Genomic DNA, 23,472 nt, shown 5'->3' with positions numbered 1-23,472 from the left:
GTGTTTGTCCTGTTTTGTCGCATTACAAGCAGGGATTAAAATGGATTTTTGGAGGGTTAGCACCATTTGATTTACACAACATGCCTACAACTTTAAAGGTGCAAATTGTTTTCTTGTGACACAAACAATAATGAAGATGAAAAAACAGAAATCTGGAGTGTGCATAGGTATCCCCCCCCCAAAGTCAATACTTTGTACCTTTTGCTGCAATTACAGCTGCAAGTCTCTTGGGGTATGTCTCTATTAGCATAGCACATCTAGCCACTGGGATTGTTGCCCATTCCTCAAGGCAAAACTGCTCCAACTCCTTCAAGTTAGATGGGTTGCGTTGGTGTACAGCGATCTTCAAGTTATGCCACAGATTCTCAATTGGATTGAGGTCTGGGCTTTGATTAGGCCATTCCAAGACATTTAAAGGTTTCCCTTTAAACCACTCCAGTGTAGCTTTAGCAGTATGTTTAGGGTCATTGTCTTGCAAGACGGTGAATCTTCATCCTAGTCTCAAACCTCTGGCTGACTCAAACAGGTTTTCCTCCAGAATTGCCCTGTATTGAGTGCCATCCATCTTTCCTTCAGTCCTGACCAGCTTTCCTGTCCCTGCAGATGAAAAACATCCCCACAGCATGATGCTGCCACCACCATGCTTCACTGTAGGAATGGGGTTCTCAGGGTGTTGGGTTTGTGCCACACATGGCATTTCCCATGATGGTCAAACAGATCAATTTTGGTCTCATTTGACCGGAGAATCTTCTTCCATGTGTTTGGGGAGTCTGCCACATGCTGCTGGGCAAACTCCAAACGTGTTTTCTTAAGCAATGGCTTTTTTCTGGTCACTCTTCCATAAAGCCCCACTCTGTGGAGTGTACGGCTTAAAGTGGTCATTTGGACAGATGCTCCCATCTCCGCTGTGGATCTTTGCAGCTGCTTCAGTGTTATCTTTGGTGTCTTTGCTGCATCTCTGATTAATGCCCTCCTTGCCCGGTCTGTGAGTTTTGGTGGGCGGCCTTCTCTTGTCAGGTTTGTAGTGGTGCCATATTCTTTCCATTTTGCTATAATGGATTTAATAGTGCTCCCTGGGATATTTTTTATGGCCCAACCCTGATCTATACTTCTCCACAACTTTGTCTCTGACCTGTTTGGAGGCTCCTTGGTTTTCATGCTACTTGCTTAGTAGTGCTGCAGAGTCAGGGTCCTTCCAGAACAGGTTGATTTTATAGACATCATGTGACAGATCATGTGACACTGACTGCACACAGGTGGATCTTAAATCAACTAATTATGTGACTTATGAAGTGAATTGGTTGGAGCAGCTCTTATTTCAGGGTTTCATACGAAAGGGGGCGAATACCTATGCACACTCCATATTTCTGTTTTTTCATCTTAATTATTGTTTGTGTCACAAGAAAACAATTTGCACCTTTAAAGTGGTAGGCATGTTGTGTAAATCAAATGGTTCTAAGGGCCTCTGCATGCTCTTGCAACAAGGCTTTCGCAGATAGCTTTTCGCAGACAGTTGTAATTTATCATTGAGCGGGGAGTAATAGGCGTGCGCGATGTTATTCACCGCCACAACGCAAGGGGGCGTGAAGTCACGAAATCGCTAGGAGTAGTTGGTGGGTGTGGTTAGTGGAGTGTTTATCCTCCGGTTACTTATAATAACTAGAACTGGAGTCGTATACAGTGGGGCAAAAAAGTATTTAGTCAGCCACCAATTGTGCAAGTTCTCCCACTTAAAAAGATGAGAGGCGCCTGTAATTTTCATCATAGGTACACTTCAACTATGAGAGACAGAATTGGGGGAAAGAATCCAGGATATCACATTGTAGGATTTTTAATGAATTAATTGGTAAATTCCTCGGTAAAATAAGTATTTGGTCACCAACAAACAAGCAAGATTTCTGGCTCTCACAGACCTGTAACTTCTTCTTTAAGAGGCTCCTCTGTCCTCCACTCGTTACCTGTATTAATGGCACCTGTTTGAACTCGTTATCAGTATAAAAGACACCTGTCCACAACCTCAAACAGTCACACTCCAAACTCCACTATGGCCAAGACCAAAGAGCTGTCAAAGGACACCAGAAACCAAATTGTAGACCTGCACCAGGCTGGGAAGACTGAATCTGCAATAGGTAAGCAGCTTGGTGTGAAGAAATCAACTGTGGGAGCAATTATTAGAAAATGGAAGACATACAAGACCACTGATAATCTCCCTCGATCTGGGGCTCCACGCAAGATCTCACCCCGTGGGGTCAAAATGATCACAAGAACGGTGAGCAAAAATCCCAGAACCACACGGGGGGACCTAGTGAATGACCTGCAGAGAGCTGGGACCAAAGTAACAAAGGCTACCATCAGTAACACACTACGCCGCCAGGGACTCAAATCCTGCAGTGCCAGACATGTCCCCCTGCTTAAGCCAGTACATGTCCAGGCCCATCTGAAGTTTGCTAGAGAGCATTTGGATGATCCAGAAGAGGATTGGGAGAATGTCATATGGTCAGATGAAACCAAAATAGAACTTTTTGGTAAAAACTCAACTTGTCGTGTTTGGAGGAGAAAGAATGCTGAGTTGCATCCAAAGAACACCATACCTACTGTGAAGCATGGGGGTGGAAACATCATGCTTTGGGGCTGTTTTTCTGCAAAGGGACCAGGACGACTGATCCGTGTAAAGGAAAGAATGAATGGGGCCATGTATCGTGAGATTTTGAGTGAAAACCTCCTTCCATCAGCAAGGGCATTGAAGATGAAACGTGGCTGGGTCTTTCAGCATGACAATGATCCCAGACACACCGCCCGGGCAACGAAGGAGTGGCTTCGTAAGAAGCATTTCAAGGTCCTGGAGTGGCCTAGCCAGTCTCCAGATCTCAACCCCATAGAAAATCTTTGGAGGGAGTTGAAAGTCCGTGTTGCCCAGCGACAGCCCCAAAACATCACTGCTCTAGAGGAGATCTGCATGGAGGAATGGGCCAAAATACCAGCAGCAGTGTGTGAAAACCTTGTGAAGACTTACAGAAAACGTTTGACCTCTGTCATTGCCAACAAAGGGTATATAACAAAGTATTGAGATGAACTTTTGTTATTGACCAAATACTTATTTTCCACCATAATTTGCAAATAAATTCTTTAAAAATCAGACAATGTGATTTTCTGGATTTTTTATTTCTCATTTTGTCTCTCATAGTTGAAGTGTACCTATGATGAAAATTACAGGCCTCTCTCATCTTTTTAAGTCGGAGAACTTGCACAATTGGTGGCTGACTAAATACTTTTTTGCCCCACTGTAGATGTACGTACTTCCTCGATCAACCGCTCTTCGTGCTGCTCCATCTTCGCTCGTGTTTTTAAAAATGGCGGTAGTGAAAACAAACCAAACTGGGAAAGTAGGGAAGTGGAAGTGCGTGTACAGTGGATGTAGAGTGGACCAATCAGAGCCCTCTTGTCTGCGAGGCTTCTGCAGTGGTCACAATTTTTGGGATGTGCGCGCAGAGTGTCTGTGAAGGGGGGGCTACGCAGACGCCATCTGCGACGCCATCTGCGAGGACTGGGTTGTCAGCATAAATTGGCCTTAACCCTCCAAAAATCCATTTTAATTCCAGCTTGTAATACGACAAAACAGGACAAACACTTTTACAAGACACTGTACATTAATAACATTAACCTATTCATAGAATATGTCTGATTAGAGTTCTTGGTGCCACCTTGTAACAGCTGTACCTAAAGCCAGTCCTGCGTGTACAGTCCTCACCTTTAACCCTGGTGCTGTGTGTGGAGGCGTGTCTGAGATCTGTCTGTCATCTACAGTGCTGCCCCTCTTCAGATCGATGACCGGAGCTAGAACATTAGACTGCCTCATCCTCTGCGTCTGCAAAACATTTATGACTCATGTGAATAAAAAAAAAATTTATTTTAAAGTCACCATAATACTTTTTACTATGAAATCACAAAGTGGACAAAAATGTTACAGCACAGGTTTGTGCCACATTCAGTTAAGTTTTGTTTTCTATTCAACAGATCAGTGGGTAAGAGTCGTTGGGTCATAAAATATAAACGCTAACCAGGTTCTAATCTACAAATGTCCGATTTGCCAACATGGTGAGGAGGCATATGCAGTTTGCTTATTCACAGTGTCAGGATTTCAGAATGATAATGTAAGCATTCCTGCTGTTCATGTCAGGCAATTTATTACTGTTTAGAGAAAATTTACAGGCTTCAACAGTTTCTGTTCAATTTCACAATAATAAATTTTAATATTACAATACGGGGAGAGTTTTATACAGGCTTTAGATGGGACTGGGAATGGCATGTCAAATGCTTGTAACCCATTTCTTGATTTTGACGGTTTAGAGCAGGGGTATTCAACTAAAATTTAAAGAGGTCCAATTGGAGAAAATTTCTTGAAGCAAAGGTCCGGCAGATCATACAGTAATGTCTAACTATTTAATGTGATATATATATATTTAAGTAGCCTAGTAGTTGTATCAACATCTACATGTATTCAATACCTGACTGTCAAATCAAATGAATTCAGGACAATTCGAAAACTTTTTGACAATATTTGTTGTCAAGTAACATAGAACTGAACATATATGTATGATTGCCGATATGTATAACGCTCTCTCATTTACTAAATAAAAGTAGGGCTGCATTTCAAAATAAGAGAAAATAAATAAAATGTGAAAATTGTGCATGTTCAAATAAAGTGCTTAACTTCAGAAAAATAAAATAAAGAGAGGAAAGGCTTGAATTTCCCCTTTTCTCTTTCACATCTTGACTCAACAGTCTCAACCAATTTTACAGACAATAAATCTCAATACATCTTAACAACTGAACAGTTTTAGAGGCTCACTTTCATCCCCTCTTATATTCAACTCCCCCACTTTTTTGCTCAGTGAGAGAACGGAGCTCTAGCTTGTCCTGCCAGGATTTGAAACCTGGGCTTGAATGGAGTCAGGGCCACTCTCATACACATGTGGAGGTGCTCATTGGTGAGCCTGGAACGATATTTAGTTCTGATTACCGTAAAATACCAAATAATAGCCCGGGCGATTATTTGTCTCAATCACGTAAGAGACCCGGCGCGTATTAGAGACTAGGCGGCTATTTGGAACAGGCGATTAATTCCTTCTTCACAAACACCTTCCCCAAAATCTACCTCAAAACGGGGAAAAAAATCATTCTCAGATAGGCCTACTTTTAACCAGTATAACTTACAGTTTGTTTAGAGTTAGATTACAGATAGCACGGTGCCGACTTCGGGGAATTTTGAAGACGCAGAATGCATCTTCGCATGGCACAGTCGGGGTGGATAAAGGATAAATCACACACCGTTTCCTGTTAATGACTAGTTAAGCGCATGCTTTACAAAATAATCAAGAAACCACACCATTGTCTGTGCGCAGCACTGTGATTTAATTACTCTGCAAAGTTATGGTCACTTGCTATCACCCTCACCCATGCAGCCTCCACCCTTTGCGCTTCGCGATGTCTGTCAATCTGAAATTGCATGGAGGGCGCGACGTTGAAGCAACATAATTAGGGTGCGAAGTGTCAAACCAAAGGGTTTTTTCTTATGCTGAAAAATAAGTGACCTGCAGTGGCTACATACTGTCATCTTGCATCACATTTCTCTCCAAGACGTCTCCCTATTTGGCCGATATGAGCCTATTCCCCGAGTGAGTTGGTACGGTGGCTCGACCCCGTAGAAAACTTAAAGTTCGGATGAAAGTTAGTTGAATAGGTTACTGACTTGTAGGCCTACATGTTGCCTGCCTGACGCGTGCTTCTGCCCAACTTGCACAACAGATTACTTGTTGAAAAGGCCCCTTGGATTACATTGGCCGCGAGCAGACTGAAATGCATGTTAGAACGCTCTCACCTTTTTTGTAAAGCGTCTTCCAGATCCGAATGGGTAAGGGCAAGTGAAATGGTATAAGGTCTTTAATAAAACTCAGTGTGTGCTTTGACGCATGCATTCGGCAATTTAGGTCGTTTAACAGAAGCAGCAGTCCAACCTTGGAAACCCGCAGTCCTCAATGTCACCACACACGCTGGCTTTCGTTGGGTATACCCAAAGGGGTGGCTAAGACATCTGTCAAAAGTTACGGAGTTGCATTCCTCAAGAAATATTACGGTAGACCAAGATTATAACATTGAAATGGCATGTTTATTATCACGTAACAAAATGTTGTAAACAGTATTATAGAAATAATTTCATTCATTCATTCTGCAAAATCGTTTAAACACCAGAAAACCAGAAAAGTGCTGGGCCTCAAGATTCTAGATAGAACGTTCGGACGCTTTTTTTTTTTTTTAAGACCCCGGCGAGTATTCGGAACCGGCCTTTATTTGTCACAACACACGCGTACACCCGGCCGTTAAAGGGAACTCGGCGGTTAATTGGAACTCGGCTATTATTTGGTATTTTACGGTATGTTCATTGTGGAGAAAGCTGCCTTGCAGTTGTGTGTGGAGCCAAACATGGTCAAAATGTATAGGGCTACTTTCCTCAGACCTGGGAAAGCTGTCTCAGGGACCATTTGGAGCCAGAAAGTGGAAGGGTCAGTTCTTACAAACTGCTCTTTCAGGGTCACATCTGCTTGGAGATCAACCAATTGCATCTGCAGAGGCAATTTAAAGTGCTGTGTCACTTTCTTTGAGAACCCCCTGACATCTGTGATGAGAAATGGGTTCTGAATGAACATGGTGAGCTGCTGTCCAAAGCTGAAGCTGTCAAAACGGTTGCTGAAGTTTACAATCAGCTTATCAATAAAGTCAACAAAAGAAGACGCATCTTGCCGTCCCTGAACCTGTTCCTGCACTGCTGGGAAGTGTGCACAGTCTTCCTGCAGGTCTTCTTTGAACACCTCAAGTTTCCTCTGGTTCCCCATTTCCACCAAATCAGTTCCAGGGCTGGTTCGGGGCCAGTGCTGGTGCTGGTTCACAACTCGTTCAACTTGCGAGCCAGCTGAGAACCAGTTTGCTTTTCCATAGCTCGGGGTGCTAAGGGGAGCCACGTCATTACGTCACTGTATACGTCAGTTACGTCGCGCGTTTGCATAAACCTTGGCGCGAATATCGAAGCAACAACAACACGGAGAAGAAGAAGAAGAAGCAGCAGCAGCAACAACAACAACAACAACGGATGACTTCGCGTTTGTACAGCTGCTGCTTCCGGCTTTACGGTGCTTCATTGGGATCAGAAATGGCGCCCTCTCACGGTCTTGCTATTGTTGTTGGTCTTAACAACCCCCCCGCTGACATAAGCAGTTCTTTCCTCTAGCCCAGCAAAGAGTTGGTGCTACCCTGGAACCAGTTTTTCTGGCCCAGAGACAGTTCTTTGTTCAGTGGAAACAGAAAACCCGGTTCCAAACTAAGCACTGGCCCCGAACCAGCCCTGGAACTGCTTTGGTGGAAAAGGGGCATGAAAGGAGCAGACAGCTGTCATCAGTTCACAAACTGAATTGTTCTTGCCCTGTAGCCTCAAATTCAGTTCATTCAGATATGAAGTGATATCAACCAAAAAGGCCACACTGTCCATCTGTTTCTCATTTTCTAAAAAGAGAGAAATAACTGTGTTGCCTTCTGACTTCTTAGCTCTGCCAAAAAAGATGCTACTATCCTCTTAATGGACCAAAAGCACGCCAACACCCTGCCTTTGCTGAGCCATCTCACATTGTTGTGCAGCAAAAGATCATCAGCATTGGCATTAACTTCTCTGAGGAATTCCCTAAGCATGTGATGCTGATAGGAAGAGGATGCCCTGAGAAAATTGATAATTTTCATCATTGTATTCATCACCTCAGCATGCTCATCTGACAGAGAGGCGCAGAGGACAGATTGATGAATGATGCAATGGTAAGCTATGAGCTCAGGATTGTCCTCTTTCAGTCTTGCTACAGCTCCTTTCTCTCTCCCGATCGTAGCAGGGGCTCCATCTGTGGTTATTGAAACCACTTTTTTGGCTCTATTCCTCTCTGTTAATGTCTCCTTAATGGCCAGGTACGATAGATGTCTTCTCCTCTTGTACTGGTCTGAAGGGGAGTGACACCTAACAGGTCTTCACAGAATGCTTTCTGGTCGGTGTTGAAAAACCTGACATACACTAACAGCTGCAGCACTGTCACACGTCAGTGGACTCATCCACAGGTAAGCCTACACATGGTGCCTTATGCATGGCTTCATCTAGCTGGGTTGGCACGTCCTGAGTCAATATTTCACTTTTCTTTGTGGCAGATGATGCTGACATGGGTATTTGCTTTATTTTATCACAAAGCTCTTGCTTTTGTTTTCCCTCAAGTAGTGTTTCAGCTACTGCACTCATGCATTCTTTGACAACCCCTCCATCAGTAAATGGCTTTTTGTGGTGACCCAAAATCCAAGCAACTCTGAGGGAACACTCATGAGCACGTTGTTGGGCAGTGAATGAGTGGCTCAGGATCTTGGTGGACTGGTCATACTGGACTCTGAGACTACTTATTTTCTGTGATCTCACTTCAGATTTGAGTGGGTATGTTTGTTCAAAGCCTTTATGTTTTGTCTTATAATGGTGTTTCACATTGGCACTTTTAATAAGTGCCACGGTTTCTGAACACATGAGACACACTGGTTTAGTGCTCCCAGAAGGAAGTATGAACAAAAATGAGCCTGTCGATTCTGGATTAAATGCTCTATTTTCGCTGTCCACTTTTCTTTTTTTGGAGAGCGCCATTTGTTCCTTATTTTTCTCTCCCTTTCTTCGTCTCACCTGTCTTTTTCCTCAACTTGCTCCGTCTTTTTCCAGGAAAAAGGTGAAGACTTTCTCCGTCTATTTTCTCAACTTTCTCCGGCTCAGTCGTCTGTATCTCTCCCTTTGTTTTCTACATGTATTGCTATCTTTCTTTTTCTTTCTACCGTATTTTCATGTGTAACTTGCCTCTAACTCTCTCATCTGTCTGCACTGTAGAGTCGCAATTACAGACTGGAATGCTGCAGACTTGATTGGCTGAGGCCAAGTTTACATTAGACTGTATCTGTCTCGTTTTCTTCGCGGATGCACTGTCCGTTCACATTAAAACGCCGGGAAACGGGAATTCGCCAGGGCCGACGTATTCAACCCAGTTCGTATTTGAACCGTTGCTGTGTAAACATTGAGGATACGCTGTGCTGAGCTCTAGCTGACGTTGTCATTGGACAACGTCACTGTGACATCCACCTTCCTGATTCGCTGGCGTTGGGATCACACACACAGCGGCTCAGTCCCGAATCACTGCTCGTGCGCTTCACTCGCGCGCTCTGTGAGCTGCGCAGGGCCGGAGTGCGCACCCTCCAGAGGGCACTCGCTGTTCAGGGCAGAGTGATTTGGAGCGCAGGAGGAAGCGCTGAGCCGCACTGAGGTTTATTTACACATTTCAACCTCCTTCAAGTGCTTAAACTCAGTAAGAACATGAACATCACAGCCAGGTGTGTTTATCTGCTGGAGAAGGTGTTCGCTTGCCGTCCTTCCACTTGCAAGTGGTGAGTGACTTGCGCATGCCCGATATGCACTGGGATCATGTGACGTGCCATCTAATTAGTCATGTGATTAGCGTATCCGTGTATTGGCGTTGCTGTGTGCACGCGAATCGTGTATTGGCGTTGCTGTGTGCACGCGAATCGTTTTAAAAACGTTAATCTGATGAGCCGCTGATTCGAAATAATGTAAACAGGGCCTGAGTGGTATCACGTGGAATGGCTTAACTCGCAAGTAATTGGTCTGTGCGTTTCCTCAGCCACTAAAAGCTGCGCCGGTTAAAATAGAAGCGACCCATGAGGTTTTAAATCATAACCTTCTGCTTTGGTTGCAGGTCCGGGTCCATATGGGACAGCTTCTGGGTCCGGACCCGGACCGCCTGTTAGTGACCTCTGTTTTAGAGCGTTGTCCTGCTGGAAGACTCAACCATGATTCGTCTATAACTTCCTAGCACAGGCAGCCAGATTTTCATTTAAAATTTCTGGCATTTAATGTAGTGAATACCACGTCATACAATTTATTACTCGGAGGAAAAAAAAAAAACCCTGTTCATTAACTAATGTAATTGATAATTAACAAAAATACGATAATATAGCAGGCTTACGTGAAATCTTTTTTTTCTGTTTTTTCTTACAGCAGAATTGGACATCGCTGTTGTTTTAAGATTGCACGCATCATGCAGTCCAGAGCGACTCATGACACTCAGAACATTCTGAGAAACGAACATCACGACATACAGTACTTTATCACAATGTTTGACCACAGAGCATCATATCGGCCATTTTTCTTTTCGTCTAAATCGCACAAGTTCACAACATGTTCGAACACAGATTATACTTCCAAACAGTATATTCTCAAACAAATGAAATGATGCACAAATGCTGTGTACCTTTGCCTGTGTCAGGGCAGCTTTTTTCACTTTCAGCTGGGACTGCAGCAATTTGAAGTTTTTCGACCAGCCTTCAGTTTTTGCATCGCTGGTGGCGACCCCCAAATCGTCATATAGAGACATGTTCGCCTGCACAAACACATACACGTGGAAAGGAGAAAAATTATGGTGCATCCTGCTCAGTGGCTGAAGCTTACACACACACACACACACACACACACTATATGGAAATGAGTGTTTTACTGGGAAGTATAGCACTTGTATTTTTCATACGAGCTACAGCCGGGACATGGAGAACCAAAACCGTGACATAAATCTCTATTTTTTTCACGGTGCGGTTTTCATCAAGTCCTGCGCTCTAATTGGCTGGCGAGCGGGTCCGTATCTTATGGTACGGACCCCAGTTATGGACCCCGGTTACGGACCTCTGGCGACTTGCTCATTCACAACAACAAACATAGTAGCAATTTTTCTCAACGTTTATCTTTTTTATAAGATTTTCATCAAAAATCTTATAAATTTTTGCTAGCATTTCTCAGCATAATAGCATTAATTTTACAACATGGATAGTGATAACGACAGTCTTCACAGCAAAAGCGAGTTTTACTACCCTGAGGAAGAAGAAATAAAACATTTCAGGAGAAAGCTAAAAACCTCTAACTTGCTAACACCGAGCAAAAACATGGCTGAATGACTCAATTTTGTATAAATAGGGGACTACATAGGCGGCAAAATGTAGTTTTTTTTTCCTGACATGGAAGTGCACTTGTATACCGAGGAGGAAGCAATTTGCATTACAGCCGTGAATGAGGATTCAAAATGGCGGCTCGGCTCGGTTTTCCCTTTCGGGTGCCCTCGTTTTCTGTTAGAATTTGGTAAAGAAAATAAATAAATATATTATTTACCAGCTTAAAGTCGGTCCGTATGGTGAAATACTGTGACCTCGACCTTGAATACTGACCTCGGCCCAGAGGGCCTCGCTCGATACCGATATCGGTATCGGCCTTGAAAAAAACATATCGGTCGATCCCTAACACACACACTTCATGTCAGCATTCTCAAAGGCCATCGCTAGCTTACCCACGACTCGGTGCTGTTAGTGTGGCAGTGCAGTTAACTTCCAGCAGGTGTAGTGTTAGCGAAGGCCAATGCTAGTGCAGTCAAGCCAAATATTATATTCCCTGTGTAATTTACTTGGTTACTTTTAAAATCAACATCGACAACTACACACTACGGAGTGACCTGTCAGCCAAAATTCTCTCAAAATCTTCCGCTTTTAACCAAGCAAACCTCACGGCCATGTTTGTTTACAAACTGTAACAGTCACTCGCTAATACAGAAGTTTTGCATCTCCGACGTGTCCCTTTCCCAGTTTTTCGATGTCCGTTGGTAATGTTTTTGTCCTGTAAATATGCATGAAGGATATCTAATGAAGTTTTGGTAGCCTTCTGGTTGTTCAGTGCGTCTTCAGTTTATTTATTTAGTGCTTAATCCTAGCACTGGCTTAGCCTCATCATCTCTCTTTCGCCATGGATAAAGAAATGATTCTGCACATGTGCAGCAGAAAAGTTTTGTCATTGGGTCTTCGCATGAGCTCTGATGTGTGACGGCGTGTTGTCTTGACAATGTGCAATATTATAACAATACTGCATGCTCATTCTCCAGTGGGGAGAGTGGTGTAATACATGGATGATGAGTGATACGATAATATTGCATGCCATCAATAAACCCACTAGCTAGCCATGACAAATAAGTAGCCAGCCGGGGCGGAGTAAACACAAAATAAACTCCTGTGCACGCAGTTCCCAGGATTAAATGTATTTTCCACAGACCATTTATTTATTCACTTTACTCAAATACAAAGTAAAATGGCAGTAAATCTTTCTTTTCTTGCGTATTGCATCATGAGGCGTTCCTGGCTTGTAAATCTCTTATTTTCGGTGCATGACACATTCACGCAGCTGAGCATGCTATGAATTAACAACGACAACGGTCTGCAGTGGGGCTACACAATTACACACTCAGCGAACATTTCTCCATTTGTGTATGAAAATACACTCCAACCACTCAGTTTGGCTTCATTTACAACCAACGGTGTCTTTTGATGCCAGCACGTAATTGAACGAGAGAAGACTGGTTTACCGGAGACAAAATAAGCGTTATCTCTGCTTCTGTTCCCTCCGCTGTCGCCTCTGACACACTACTGCCTCCGCCGAGTGCGCGCGCACTCTGAACTGAATCAGATCTGCGCATGCGCCGTGCGGCACAAAAAAATGGCAGCCACCATGAAGGAAGGAGATCCGGAGTTTTCAAACATTTGCTTAAGTGTGAAATCGCAAAATGGTATTCTAGCGAACAACAAAATAGTAAAGATTCAGAAAAACAAATCATTCAGTGATCATTTTAATAGTGTAATTTCATCCGAACTAGGCCTAACGCTCGATTTAGAACTACAAAAAGTCCGTGTGTCGGACATTTTAAGTACCTTTGTAAAAGTTTTGCAAATGTTGCAGTCAGCATTTAAAATGCTAACTTAAAGTTTCTGTACAAGTTTCAGTTGATTAAACTATCATTTTATTAAATGTGTCTGCTTTTGTAATAAAAAAGTACTGAAAGAATAAGCAAAACAGCATTGCGATTTCTTATCCATCCATATATAATATATATTAAAAAAAAAAATCCCTCCCTCCTGACTGAAAATTTTTTTGCTCACCCGGTGGACAGGAAACGGATTTTTTTTTAAGGATGGCCTGAGTGGCAAAAGTATGTTGTGGCAGCGGGGGCGTGGCCGCGCGGCAGTCTGTGAATGGAGAGCAGAGTCAGGGAAGGTGAGTGGTCATGTCACGACACCTGTTATCAATTAACGTGTGTTTGTGTGTCTCCTTCAGTGACTGTGCCTGATAAAAGGAGGGTGAGAAGGGGAGGATGGCACCGAGAGCTTGCTTCTAGCCCGTGTGTGTGTGTGCATGCGCGCGTCTGTGAGAGAGAATGTGTCCAAGTTGTGTGCTGTAAAGCAGCAATAAAGTCAAGAACGAATCGCAAACAACCGCCTGCCGTGCTTCTGTGCTCCACCCACACCAGAGTCTTCCTACAGTGGTGCCGAAACCCGGAATGAGTACAGAAGGGAACAGCCCCATGGAGTCCTCGCCATTTAAGGAGCTGATAAATGCCCTTGCCACAGCCCAGCAGAACCAGCACCAAGTGCTGGTCACCCTCCGGAAAGAGCAGGAGCAACGATTCGAAGCCTTGGTGCTGGCCCAACAGGAGGACCACCAGGCATTCCGGCACCTGCTCACGTCGGCAGGGCCCACGACCGCCACCAGAGCAGACCTTCCCCACCTCACCTTAACGAAGATGGGTCCGCACGATGACCCGGAAGCCTTCCTCGCGCTCTTCGAGCAGGCAGCGGAGGCGTGGGGTTGGCCGGTGGACCAGTGCACCTCCTTCCCCTGCTGATGGGCGAGGCGCAACTGGCCGCGCTGCAGCTCCCCGCCGACAGCTGGCTCGTCTACACGGACCTTCGCAGAGCCATCCTCCAGCGTGTCGGCCGCTCCCCAGAGCAACAACGGCTGCGCTTCTGCTCGCTGTGCTTGGAGGAGGTTGGTCGGCCGTTCGTGTTTGGGCAGCAACTCCGGGACGCCTGCCGGCGGTGGCTGAGGGCAGACGACCGCGACGCCGAGGGACTGATTGACCTGGTGACACTGGAACAATTCATCGCACGACTTCCAGAAGGACCAGCGGAGTGGGTCCAGTGTCATCGCCCGGTATCGCTGGACCAGGCAATCAAGCTGGCAGAGGACTACATGGCAGCAGTTCTGACGGCGTGTCTCCTCTTCTCCCTCCGTTTCCCGTCCTTGCCCCATTCCCCCACCGCAGAGGCGGGGGCCGGCTCCACCCCAGCCAGCCCAGCACACCCATGGTGTCCTCCCATTTCCCCCTTCCTTGTCTGTGGGCCTATCAGGGACGATAACGACCTGGCCTATAGAGAGGAGGTGGAGCAGCTGGTGGGCTGGTGCAGAGAAAACAACCTGATCCTGAACGTGGACAAAACTAGAGAGATCATTGTTGACTTCAGGAAAAACCAGCCCAACCACGCTCCACTTCTTCTCAACAACACAGCCATGGAGGTGGTCAATAGCACCAAGGTCCTGGGGGTGCACATCACAGACAACTTCACCTGGTCCGTGAACACCGCATCACTGGTCAAGAAGGCACAGCAGCGCCTGCACTTCCTGCGTAGGATGAGAAGAGCCCACCTCCCCCGGCCCATCCTCACTACATTCTACAGAATTACCATAGAGAGCGTTCTAACCAGCTGCATCTCTGTGTGGTGTGGAGGCTGCAGTGCCTCTGACTGGAAGAATGTGAGGAGAGTGGTGAGGACAGCAGAGAAAATCATTGGGACTTCTCTTCCCTCCATTCAGGACATTGCACCAAGGCGTTGCATGTCTCGAGCCAGAAACATCATCAGTGACCCCTCACACCCTCATTATGGACTATTGTTAGTTTTTTCTTTTTTATCAGACATCTAATTTTTTAGGTTTGTTTACCTGACATGTTTCGACGTACGACTGTCGTCTTCCTCAGAGTGTCACCGGATGTTATTGGTGACGCATCTTTTATCAGCTGATGTGTCCGAAGGCATAAGCGAAGTCCGAGGACCATCAACTGAGATGAGGGAGCATACATGCTCTCCCATACCTGGAGTGCCATCTTGCAGGGGACGAACTGACAGTAGAAGGCGTGACCGACCGGTCAATCCAGACAGGAAGGCCACGCCTTCGGACACATCAGCTGATAAAAGATGCGTCACCAATAACATTCGGTGACACTCTGAGGAAGACGACAGTCGTACGTCGAAACATGTCAGGTAAACAAACCTAAAAAATTAGATGTCTGATAAAAAAGAAAAAACTAACAATATTCAATATAAGACATAATGAACGTAATCGGAACATTACGGACTGTTCTCCCCTCTGGCCTCTGGAAAGAGGTTCCGCGGCATTCGGTGCAGCACCACCAGGTTCTGTAACAGCTTTTCCCCCCAGGTCAGCAGACTGCTGAACTCCAAACCCTAAATTTCTATTTATAACTTGAACATTCCAAATTCCACAGGTCACTTTATACTATTGCACTTTATATTTCTGCTGCTGCATAATTTAATTTAGGGAATTTTTTCACCCAGGGTACACATTTCTGTTCCAAAATGGTCATTTTTTGAAAGTTTAGTTTTCAGATTTTTAGTCAGTGCATTTTGTTTCCACATATCTTAATATTAGTGTGAAAATCTCATGAGGTATCCTCATCTGATTCAGAAGATATGGCCTGTTGATCAAGACCACCGTTTCGGTGAATTGGTGGGGGCTACGGAGACTACAACAGTGTATATTTTTTTCCACAGAATAAAAAAAAGATTTAAAAAGATATAACTAGATATATTTTATTGGAAATATTATGAAATACAATTTGTATGGCAATGAGCACAGAATCAAATATCTTTTTTTTTTTTTTTAATTTGTTTATTGGGCAACGGCAAAGACACAACAAAAGAACACATGCATATAGCCCACTTTTTTTTTCCAACAATGAAGAACCCCCCCCCACACACACACACACCCCTCCCACACACCTAAAAGAAAAGGGGGGAAAAAAGAAAGAAAAAGGGAAATAAAAAACAAAGAAGAAAAGAAACCTACAATCCAAAAAAAACAACAATGATTTTAAAAAAAAAAAGAAAAGCCTCAGGCCTGTGCCTCCTCTGGCTCAACCTCTGCGATATCTATAATCGATAGAAGGGGGTCCCAAGTCCTGCCAAAACGGCTTAGTGAACCCCTGGCAGAGAATCTGATCTTTTCCAGCTTCAAAGCAAACAAAACCTCCTTGATCCAGCTACTGAAAGTAGGGGGTTCAGTACATTTCCATTTAAGTAAGATCAGACGCCTTGCCAGCAGGGAGCAGAAGGCCATACAGTGCTGGGCCTCACTGGAGAAAGGTTTGGATTGAAGGATTCCAAAAAGAGCTGGAAGGGGATGAGGTTCACTCCCAGTGTCATAGGCACTGTGGAGGGTCGCAAATATCTCAGACCAAAAAGTTCTCAATTTAGAGCATGACCAAAACATATGCATGAGATCAGCTGGAGACTGGTTGCATCTATTGCAGGAGTCTGCAACATTGGGGTAGAATTTTGACAATCTGTGATTCGTATAGTAGGTCCTATATATTAATTTGCATTGGATTACCCATGTCGTGCACAGATAGATGAGTCATGTACCAGTCTTAGTATATTAGCCCACTGGTCCTCCTCAAGGGTTAGGCCTAGATCTTGTTCCCATAGATTTTTCGTTTGTTGGGGGAAAACAGAGGTAATGGAGTCCAATGCCCTAAAAATATGTGAAATAGTTGCTCGCTGATTGGGGTCTATCAAGAAGAGTTCATCCAATAAGGTTTGTGTAGGAAGATTTGGGAAGTCAGGGTAATTTTTCTGAACAAAGTCCCTGATTTGAAAAAAATGAAAAAGGTGTGAGGGGGGGAAGCTTAAATTTGGTTGACAAGCTAGTGAAGGACATGAAAATGCCACCATCATAAAGATCATTAATTGAAACTATGCCCCTCTCAAACCACAACTTAAGGGCAGAGTCCATAATAGACGGTTTAAAGTTATGGTTACTTAGTATTGGTGCATGGATTGAGCAATCTTTCAAGCCAAAGTGTCTCCTAAATTGTGACCAGATTTTGAGCGACTGTTTGACTACTGGATTTGAGCTTGCCTCAGTTGTTGACAAGGTAAGAGGAGAGCACAGCCATGCCCTCAGGGAGGACTGAGACGAAGACAGTTCCATTCTCACCCATGCAGGCTGGTTGGTCATGGATGTATCAGTCCAGTATAACAGTTTATGAATATTGGCTGCCCAGTAATAGTGTAGAAAATTGGGGAGAGCAAGACCCCCCCATTCTTTTAGGAAGCTGCAATATTTTTTTCCGTATTCGTACAGGTTTGCTGGCCCAAAGAAACTTAGACACTGACTTGTCTAGTTTATCAAAAAAACTTTTGGAAATTAGTACAGGAATGTGTTGAAAAAGGTAGAGAAACTTAGGCAATACGGTCATCTTAATAAGGTTCACCCTGCCAGCCAGTGACAAGGGTAAAGTGGACCACCTGGCAAAGTCCTCCTCGACCTTACTAAGCAAGGGAGCAAAGTTTTTATTGAAAGTGTCTGTCAGGGTCGTGGCTATGGTTATGCCTAAATATTTAAAGCTATTGCCTGCCCTTCTAAAGGGAGCTATGGTGTCAGGAAGAACCCCAACCAGCTTGTTTAAAGCAAATAATTCACTTTTCCCAACATTGAGTTTATAGCCAGAAAGTTGGCCAAACTGTTTTAAAATGTCTAAGGTGACTGGGAGTGATGTGGATGGGTTGGAGACATAAAGAAGCAAATCATCGGCATACAGGGATAGTTTATGTTCAGTGTTGTGATGAAGGATGCCCTGGAATCCTGGTTCAGATCTCAACCAGATTGCTAATGGTTCAATAGCTATGGCAAACAATAAGGGGGATAGTGGACAACCCTGTCTTGTACCACGGTGGAGATGAAAAGGAGGTGAAAGTATATTGTTTGTTTGCACAGATGCAACTGGGGACGAATATAGCAGTTTCACCCATGAAATGAAGCCAGAGCCCAACCCAAATCTATCCATTACCTCAAACAGGAAGTCCCATTCTACCCTGTCAAAAGCCTTTTCCGCGTCTAGCGACACCACCACCTCTGGGACGTCTGGGTTGGGGGTGTTAAGTATGTTGAAAAGCCTTCTGGTATTGTGAAATGAGTGTCTGCCTAGCATAAAACCTGTTTGATCTGGTGAAATAATATTTGGTAAAATCTGCTGGAGACGAAGGGATAGAAGTTTAGCTAGTATTTTGTAATCAACATTTAATAGTGATATTGGTCTGAAACTACTACAAAGTAACGGGTCCTTATCCTTCTTTAACAAAAGAGAAATGGTGGCATTGTTCAAAGTTGGTGGTAGACAGCCAGCAGACAGTGCTTCATTATATACATCACTTAAGATTTTAGAGAGAAGTGGGGAAAACTCCTTGTAGAATTCTACTGTGAATCCGTCTGGACCCGGTGATTTACCACTTTGCAAGGCTCCGATAGCATTGGCAACCTCAGTTGGAGATGTTGGATTAGCTAAATGTTGTACCCACTACTTGTCTATTGTGGGAAATACAATGTTGTTGAGTAAGTCGTGTGTGGCAGTTTGATGGTGGTCAGATGTATAGAGGTCAGTATAAAATTTTGTAAATGTCTCGTTTATACTTTTTGGGTCAGTAAGGGTAGCACCAGTTGGTGATTTTATGCTAGGAATTAGCCTAGAGGCAGCAGCAGCTCTAGATTGCTGGGCAAGGAGTTTGCCTGCCTTGTCCCCTGATTCAAAGAATTTTTGCTGAGACTTGAGCAACTGCCGTTCCGCTTCATTGGTGGTTAAAAGGGCTAGCTCAGAATTAAGTTGTAGCCGTTTTTTGTAGAGTGCAGGATCTGGGTTTGTAGAGTGCAGGATCTGGGTTTGTAGAGTAATTATCATCAACTTCCTGGATCATTCGTTCTAGCTCTGACTGTCTCCTCACATCCACTTTTTTATAATAAGATGAGTAAGAAATTACAAGGCCCCTCATGTAAGCCTTATAGGTCTCCCATAGGGTGCCCCTTGACACCTCTGGAGTGTCATTAATTGTGAAAAACAATTGAGAGTTGGTCTTTATAGACTCAACAAAGAAGTCGTTAGCTAGTAGACTTGAGCTAAATCTCCATGAGTTTAGTGGGCGTCTGTAAGCGGGAAAATGTATGTCTAGAGAAATGGGAGCATGGTCTGAAATTATAATATTATGGTAGTCACGTGTGTATATTAGAAAGTAATCTGTTATCTAGGAGAAAGAAGTCTATCCTAGAATAGGAATGATGGACAGGTGAGAAAAAAGAGGATTTTTTGTCTGGAAATTTGAACCGCCATGGATCTGAAAAACCCAGCTGTGATGCTGTGGATGAAAGTTGTTTGGCAGACTTTGTAAGGGAGTATGGTCTGGTTGATGATCTGTCTAAAGTAGGATGCTGAACAAAATTGAAATCTCTCCTCCTATGATTATGTGATAATTTTCAATATTGGGCATTGAGGTGAAAAACCTGGATATGAATTCAGCATCATCCCAATTTGGTGCGCAGACGCTAGCCAAAATGACTGGGGTGTTGCACAGCTGCCCTGACACTATAACGAACCTACCAAATGAATCAGCGACCAATTTTTCTAGCTGAAAGGGAATGTGGTTTTGAATCAAAATTGCAGCCCCTCTAGACCGATCAGTAAACTTAGAGTGAAATAGATGGTTGAATTTGCCCCTTTTAATGCGCAGAGTTTCCCCAGTGCGCAGGTGTGTTTCCTGTAGGAAGACCACCTCCCCTCCCAGCCCCTGAACATGAGTTATAATCTTATTTATTTTTATTGCTTGGTTTGCCCCTTTGACGTTCCATGATATGAATCTAATATTATTCACTGACTTCCTATTATCCATGCAGGTTGAGAGCTCAGCATGAAGTATGCATTATATACCATGGCATTAATGAGTATGAGGAGTAAGCACAGGAGGAGGCACAGTATCCGAGGGAAAAAAAAAACCCTGACCCTACCCCCAGTCCTAACCCATCCCCGTTGTCCCTGAACACCCAACACCCAGAACCCCTGCACATCTGGGCAGTTTCGCTTAGAAAAATTATTCCGGGGCACTATTCCACTCTCCTCTGCCCCACCACACAGCAATTAAAAGGTAATTTAAAAAAAAAAGGGTTTAGACCATTCTACACCGCATAACACTAAGATGATAAAATAGACTAGGCAACAACAGTAGCCTAACTCCAAAGAAACACAGAACAGATTAGGCTAAACTACTATCTAGTTTAGCCTACATTACATGGCTTCAATACACAATTAAACTCAGCCAACAAAATGACCCAACCATGGGTCAACAGTCAGTTCAGGTTGTCGCTGTGCCACTCAGTAGAATACAGTGGAAGTGAGTGAAATGAGCGTCACCAGGGACCATCCATTTCACAGAACATAGGCATAGTGGAAATAAGTTAAATGAGTGTCACCTGGCTTTGTCCATTTCACAGAGAAAAGGCGCAGCAGCAGCAAACCATCAACTCCGCTGGGTCGTGACTTGAATCAGACCCCCGCATCGGACCTGGGCTCCTCGTAGGTTGCCAGGAAGCCCTCCGCTTCTGCCACCGACTCTAAATGCTGTCTTTCTCCATCCCCCACCTTGATGAACAACCGCGCTGGGTACCGTAGTGTGGGTTTTAACTGAAGGTTGTAGAGTCGCTGCATCACATCCTTGTATTTCGCTCGTTGTGCGAGAACGGCGGGGGGAAAATCTTCATAGATATGTATCGGCTTGCCATCGTATGTCAACTTGCCTCGCCTCTCTCTGGCAGCGCGGATTACTGCTTCCTTAACTTGAAACCTACTGAAACACATGACGACAGCTCTAGGTGGATCTTTCTTAGCTGGTTTTTGACGGAGCGTACGATGGGCTCTTTCCAACTCAGGGGGGTAGGCAGTACGTCTTCCCCGAGCACCTCAAACAACAGATTGGAAAAGAATGCAGTTGGTCTCGTACCTTCAGTGGACTCGGGAATCCCCACGACACAAATGTTGTTCCTTCTGCTTCTCCCCTCTAAGTCGGCAACTTTGGCTTTCAGCGCAGCCTTCTCTCGGGTCAAGGAATCGACCTGCGCCTCCAAAACTTGCAGGCTAGTCAACCCAGCTTCCACGTCAGAGAGTCGCTGTTCGTGACTGTTAACTGTAGCCTGAATTGCATCCGCCCTCTCCTCTACGGCAGTTATTTTCCTGTCAAGCCTTGCAGCTATGGCGTCTATCTTTGCCGTCAGTGAATCTGGCCCTGTCAGTAACTCTAGCATGTCAGTTCTCAGTTGTGCTATCATGCTAGCAAGCATGGCGTTGTCGGGGACAGAAGCAGAATCCCCTTTCTTGTCCGATTTTGCGGCTTTCTTCTTCGATTTTGAAGCCATTCTGGTCAGCAATATAGGAAGACCACGTTCAGATCGCCAAAGTCGTCAAACACAGGAAAAAAACTGCGAGTAGACGGCCAAATAAGCACCGTGTGGTGGGAGCACTCGACACGCACGTCCTACCACATCTTACACCAACCGGAAACCCAAATATCTTTTCTAACGAAGAAATGCCTAACGAAGAATTAGGGGCTACGGAGACTATATTTCTCAATTAAACCACTACTCAGTGCAATTACTTCAAGTCTGTAATGACTAAAGGCATTTTTATAACTTTACTTCTCATGGGACTTATAAAAACATTATGGGAAATTCTTTAACCCTGATTAAACCCTGAGTTTAGAGAGGGCTACAGAGACTACATTGCTTTTTCCATTATCCCAGTGAACATTTTCAATGGACGCTGAAAAGTGTCAGTGCCTTACAGTCAAATTTTTTGCTGTGCATTATTCCTACATATATAGAGATTGAAACTACCAAAATGGATACCATTAAAAGAATCAGTGATTGAATTTTTGGGCTCCTTTTTGAGAGCACTGACCAAAAACGTCATTTGGCATAACGACGGACACATTATCAAAGAACTGCAAAAAATTTTGCCAGGTGATAAATGACTCCTTTATATGCATATATTAAATTAAGCAGAGATACTACATTATCATTTCATATCAATCTTATAGCACAAAATGCACTCGAAATGTGGGATTTTGTATGATGTTATATAGTTCAATGTACAGTGGAACAGCCCTAAAATGGACCCAAAAGGCATAAAAAATGAATGAACATGAAAACAAAATAAATAAATAAAAAGTGTTCTCCATGGTGATCCGACGACACTAATGTAAGCATATAAAATTTAATACATATACATTTCTGCGCTGAGCCAATTTGCAACGAAATTTCGTTTGGTGTATACTTACTGCATACTGAATGACAATAAAGGTTGTCTAAGTCTTTATCTACTTTTAGGACTTGTGTAAAAATCTGATAATTTAGGTCATATTTATGCATAAATATAGAAAATTCTAAAGGGTTCACAAACTTTCAAGCACCACTGTATATACACACACTGTCTAGACTAGTACACTTAAAAGGACATTTGAACTTCAGGTCTCTGATTATTATTAAACGCCCCCCGCTATAGATGAACAACACACTTGTTCTGGCTAAAACATGGCTAAACCTGCTGTCCAAATTACAATTTTATAACAACAAAGTTGTTTTGTATTAAGTATCTGGCATTATTATACGCATTACTTGTATAACAATACACTATAATCATACACCAATACTGCTCTAGTATCTAAAACATAGCTTTAGCATTAGCTAGCTGTGTGGAAAAGCAGTTAAATAAACAGCCAAAAGACACACACACAAAAAAAAAGAAATAGCAATTAACAGCGATACCGCAGTATTTTTGAAAATCGACTCGACTTTTTATCCAGTTATTACTCTACTTACAAAATACCAACCCAGTGTCAGAGCACAATATATTCCACAAAATTAGCACAGCATGCTAGCAGAAACTGCGCCGTCGCGTTATTGTGACGTCAAGCGACGTCATCAATCCTGTCCACAATGGCTGTCATGCATTAACGCCACCTCCTGTGTTGGAGTGTGGATCGGCCTTATCGATCCCATTACAAATCAGGATCAGAATTAGAATCAGAATCAAGTTTATTGCCAAGTACAGTCTCACATACAAGGAATTTGTTTTGGTGGTTGGTGCTTGAACAGTTAAAATTAAATAATTTAGCAAAGACAACAACTAGCTATATGCATAGAATGAAAACAGAAGAATCTGAAATATACAAATTTGAAAAGTGGACAGGTGTGTGCATGAGTTGTTGAAGTCCAAGCTGTACAGTATGTCCGGAATGTGCAAAAATTCACTATTGCCCCTTTTCCACCAAAGCAGTTCCAGGGCTGGTTCGGGGCCAGTGCTTAGTTTGGAACCGGGTTTTCTGTTTCCACTGACAAAGAACTGGCTCTGGGGCCAGAAAAACCGGTTC

General features: G+C 43.8%; 1 protein-coding gene across 2 annotated transcripts in view; it reads right to left on the bottom strand.

Annotated features, from left to right (window-relative positions):
* Positions 1-23,005, bottom strand: part of rbm17 (RNA binding motif protein 17) — a 61,766-nt gene extending 38,761 nt beyond the window's left edge. The window contains exons 1-3 of one of the 2 annotated variants that reach the window (XM_060902968.1): positions 22,922-23,005; positions 10,380-10,508; positions 3,749-3,865 (exon numbers count right to left, since the gene is read on the bottom strand). In XM_060902968.1, coding sequence (XP_060758951.1) covers positions 3,749-3,865; positions 10,380-10,502 — 240 coding nt within the window. In that variant the 5' untranslated portion in view covers positions 10,503-10,508; positions 22,922-23,005. The remainder of the gene's footprint in view (positions 1-3,748; positions 3,866-10,379; positions 10,509-22,921) is intronic. The other variant, XM_060902967.1, reaches the window with a different exon arrangement.
* Between the last annotated feature and the right edge of the window lie 467 nt (positions 23,006-23,472).

This window comes from Neoarius graeffei, chromosome 21 (genome assembly GCF_027579695.1).
Source record: "Neoarius graeffei isolate fNeoGra1 chromosome 21, fNeoGra1.pri, whole genome shotgun sequence".
Classification (NCBI taxonomy): Eukaryota; Metazoa; Chordata; class Actinopteri; order Siluriformes; family Ariidae; genus Neoarius; species Neoarius graeffei.
The sequence above is the reverse complement of the archived record's forward strand: the minus strand, read 5'-3'. Positions and strand labels throughout refer to the sequence as shown.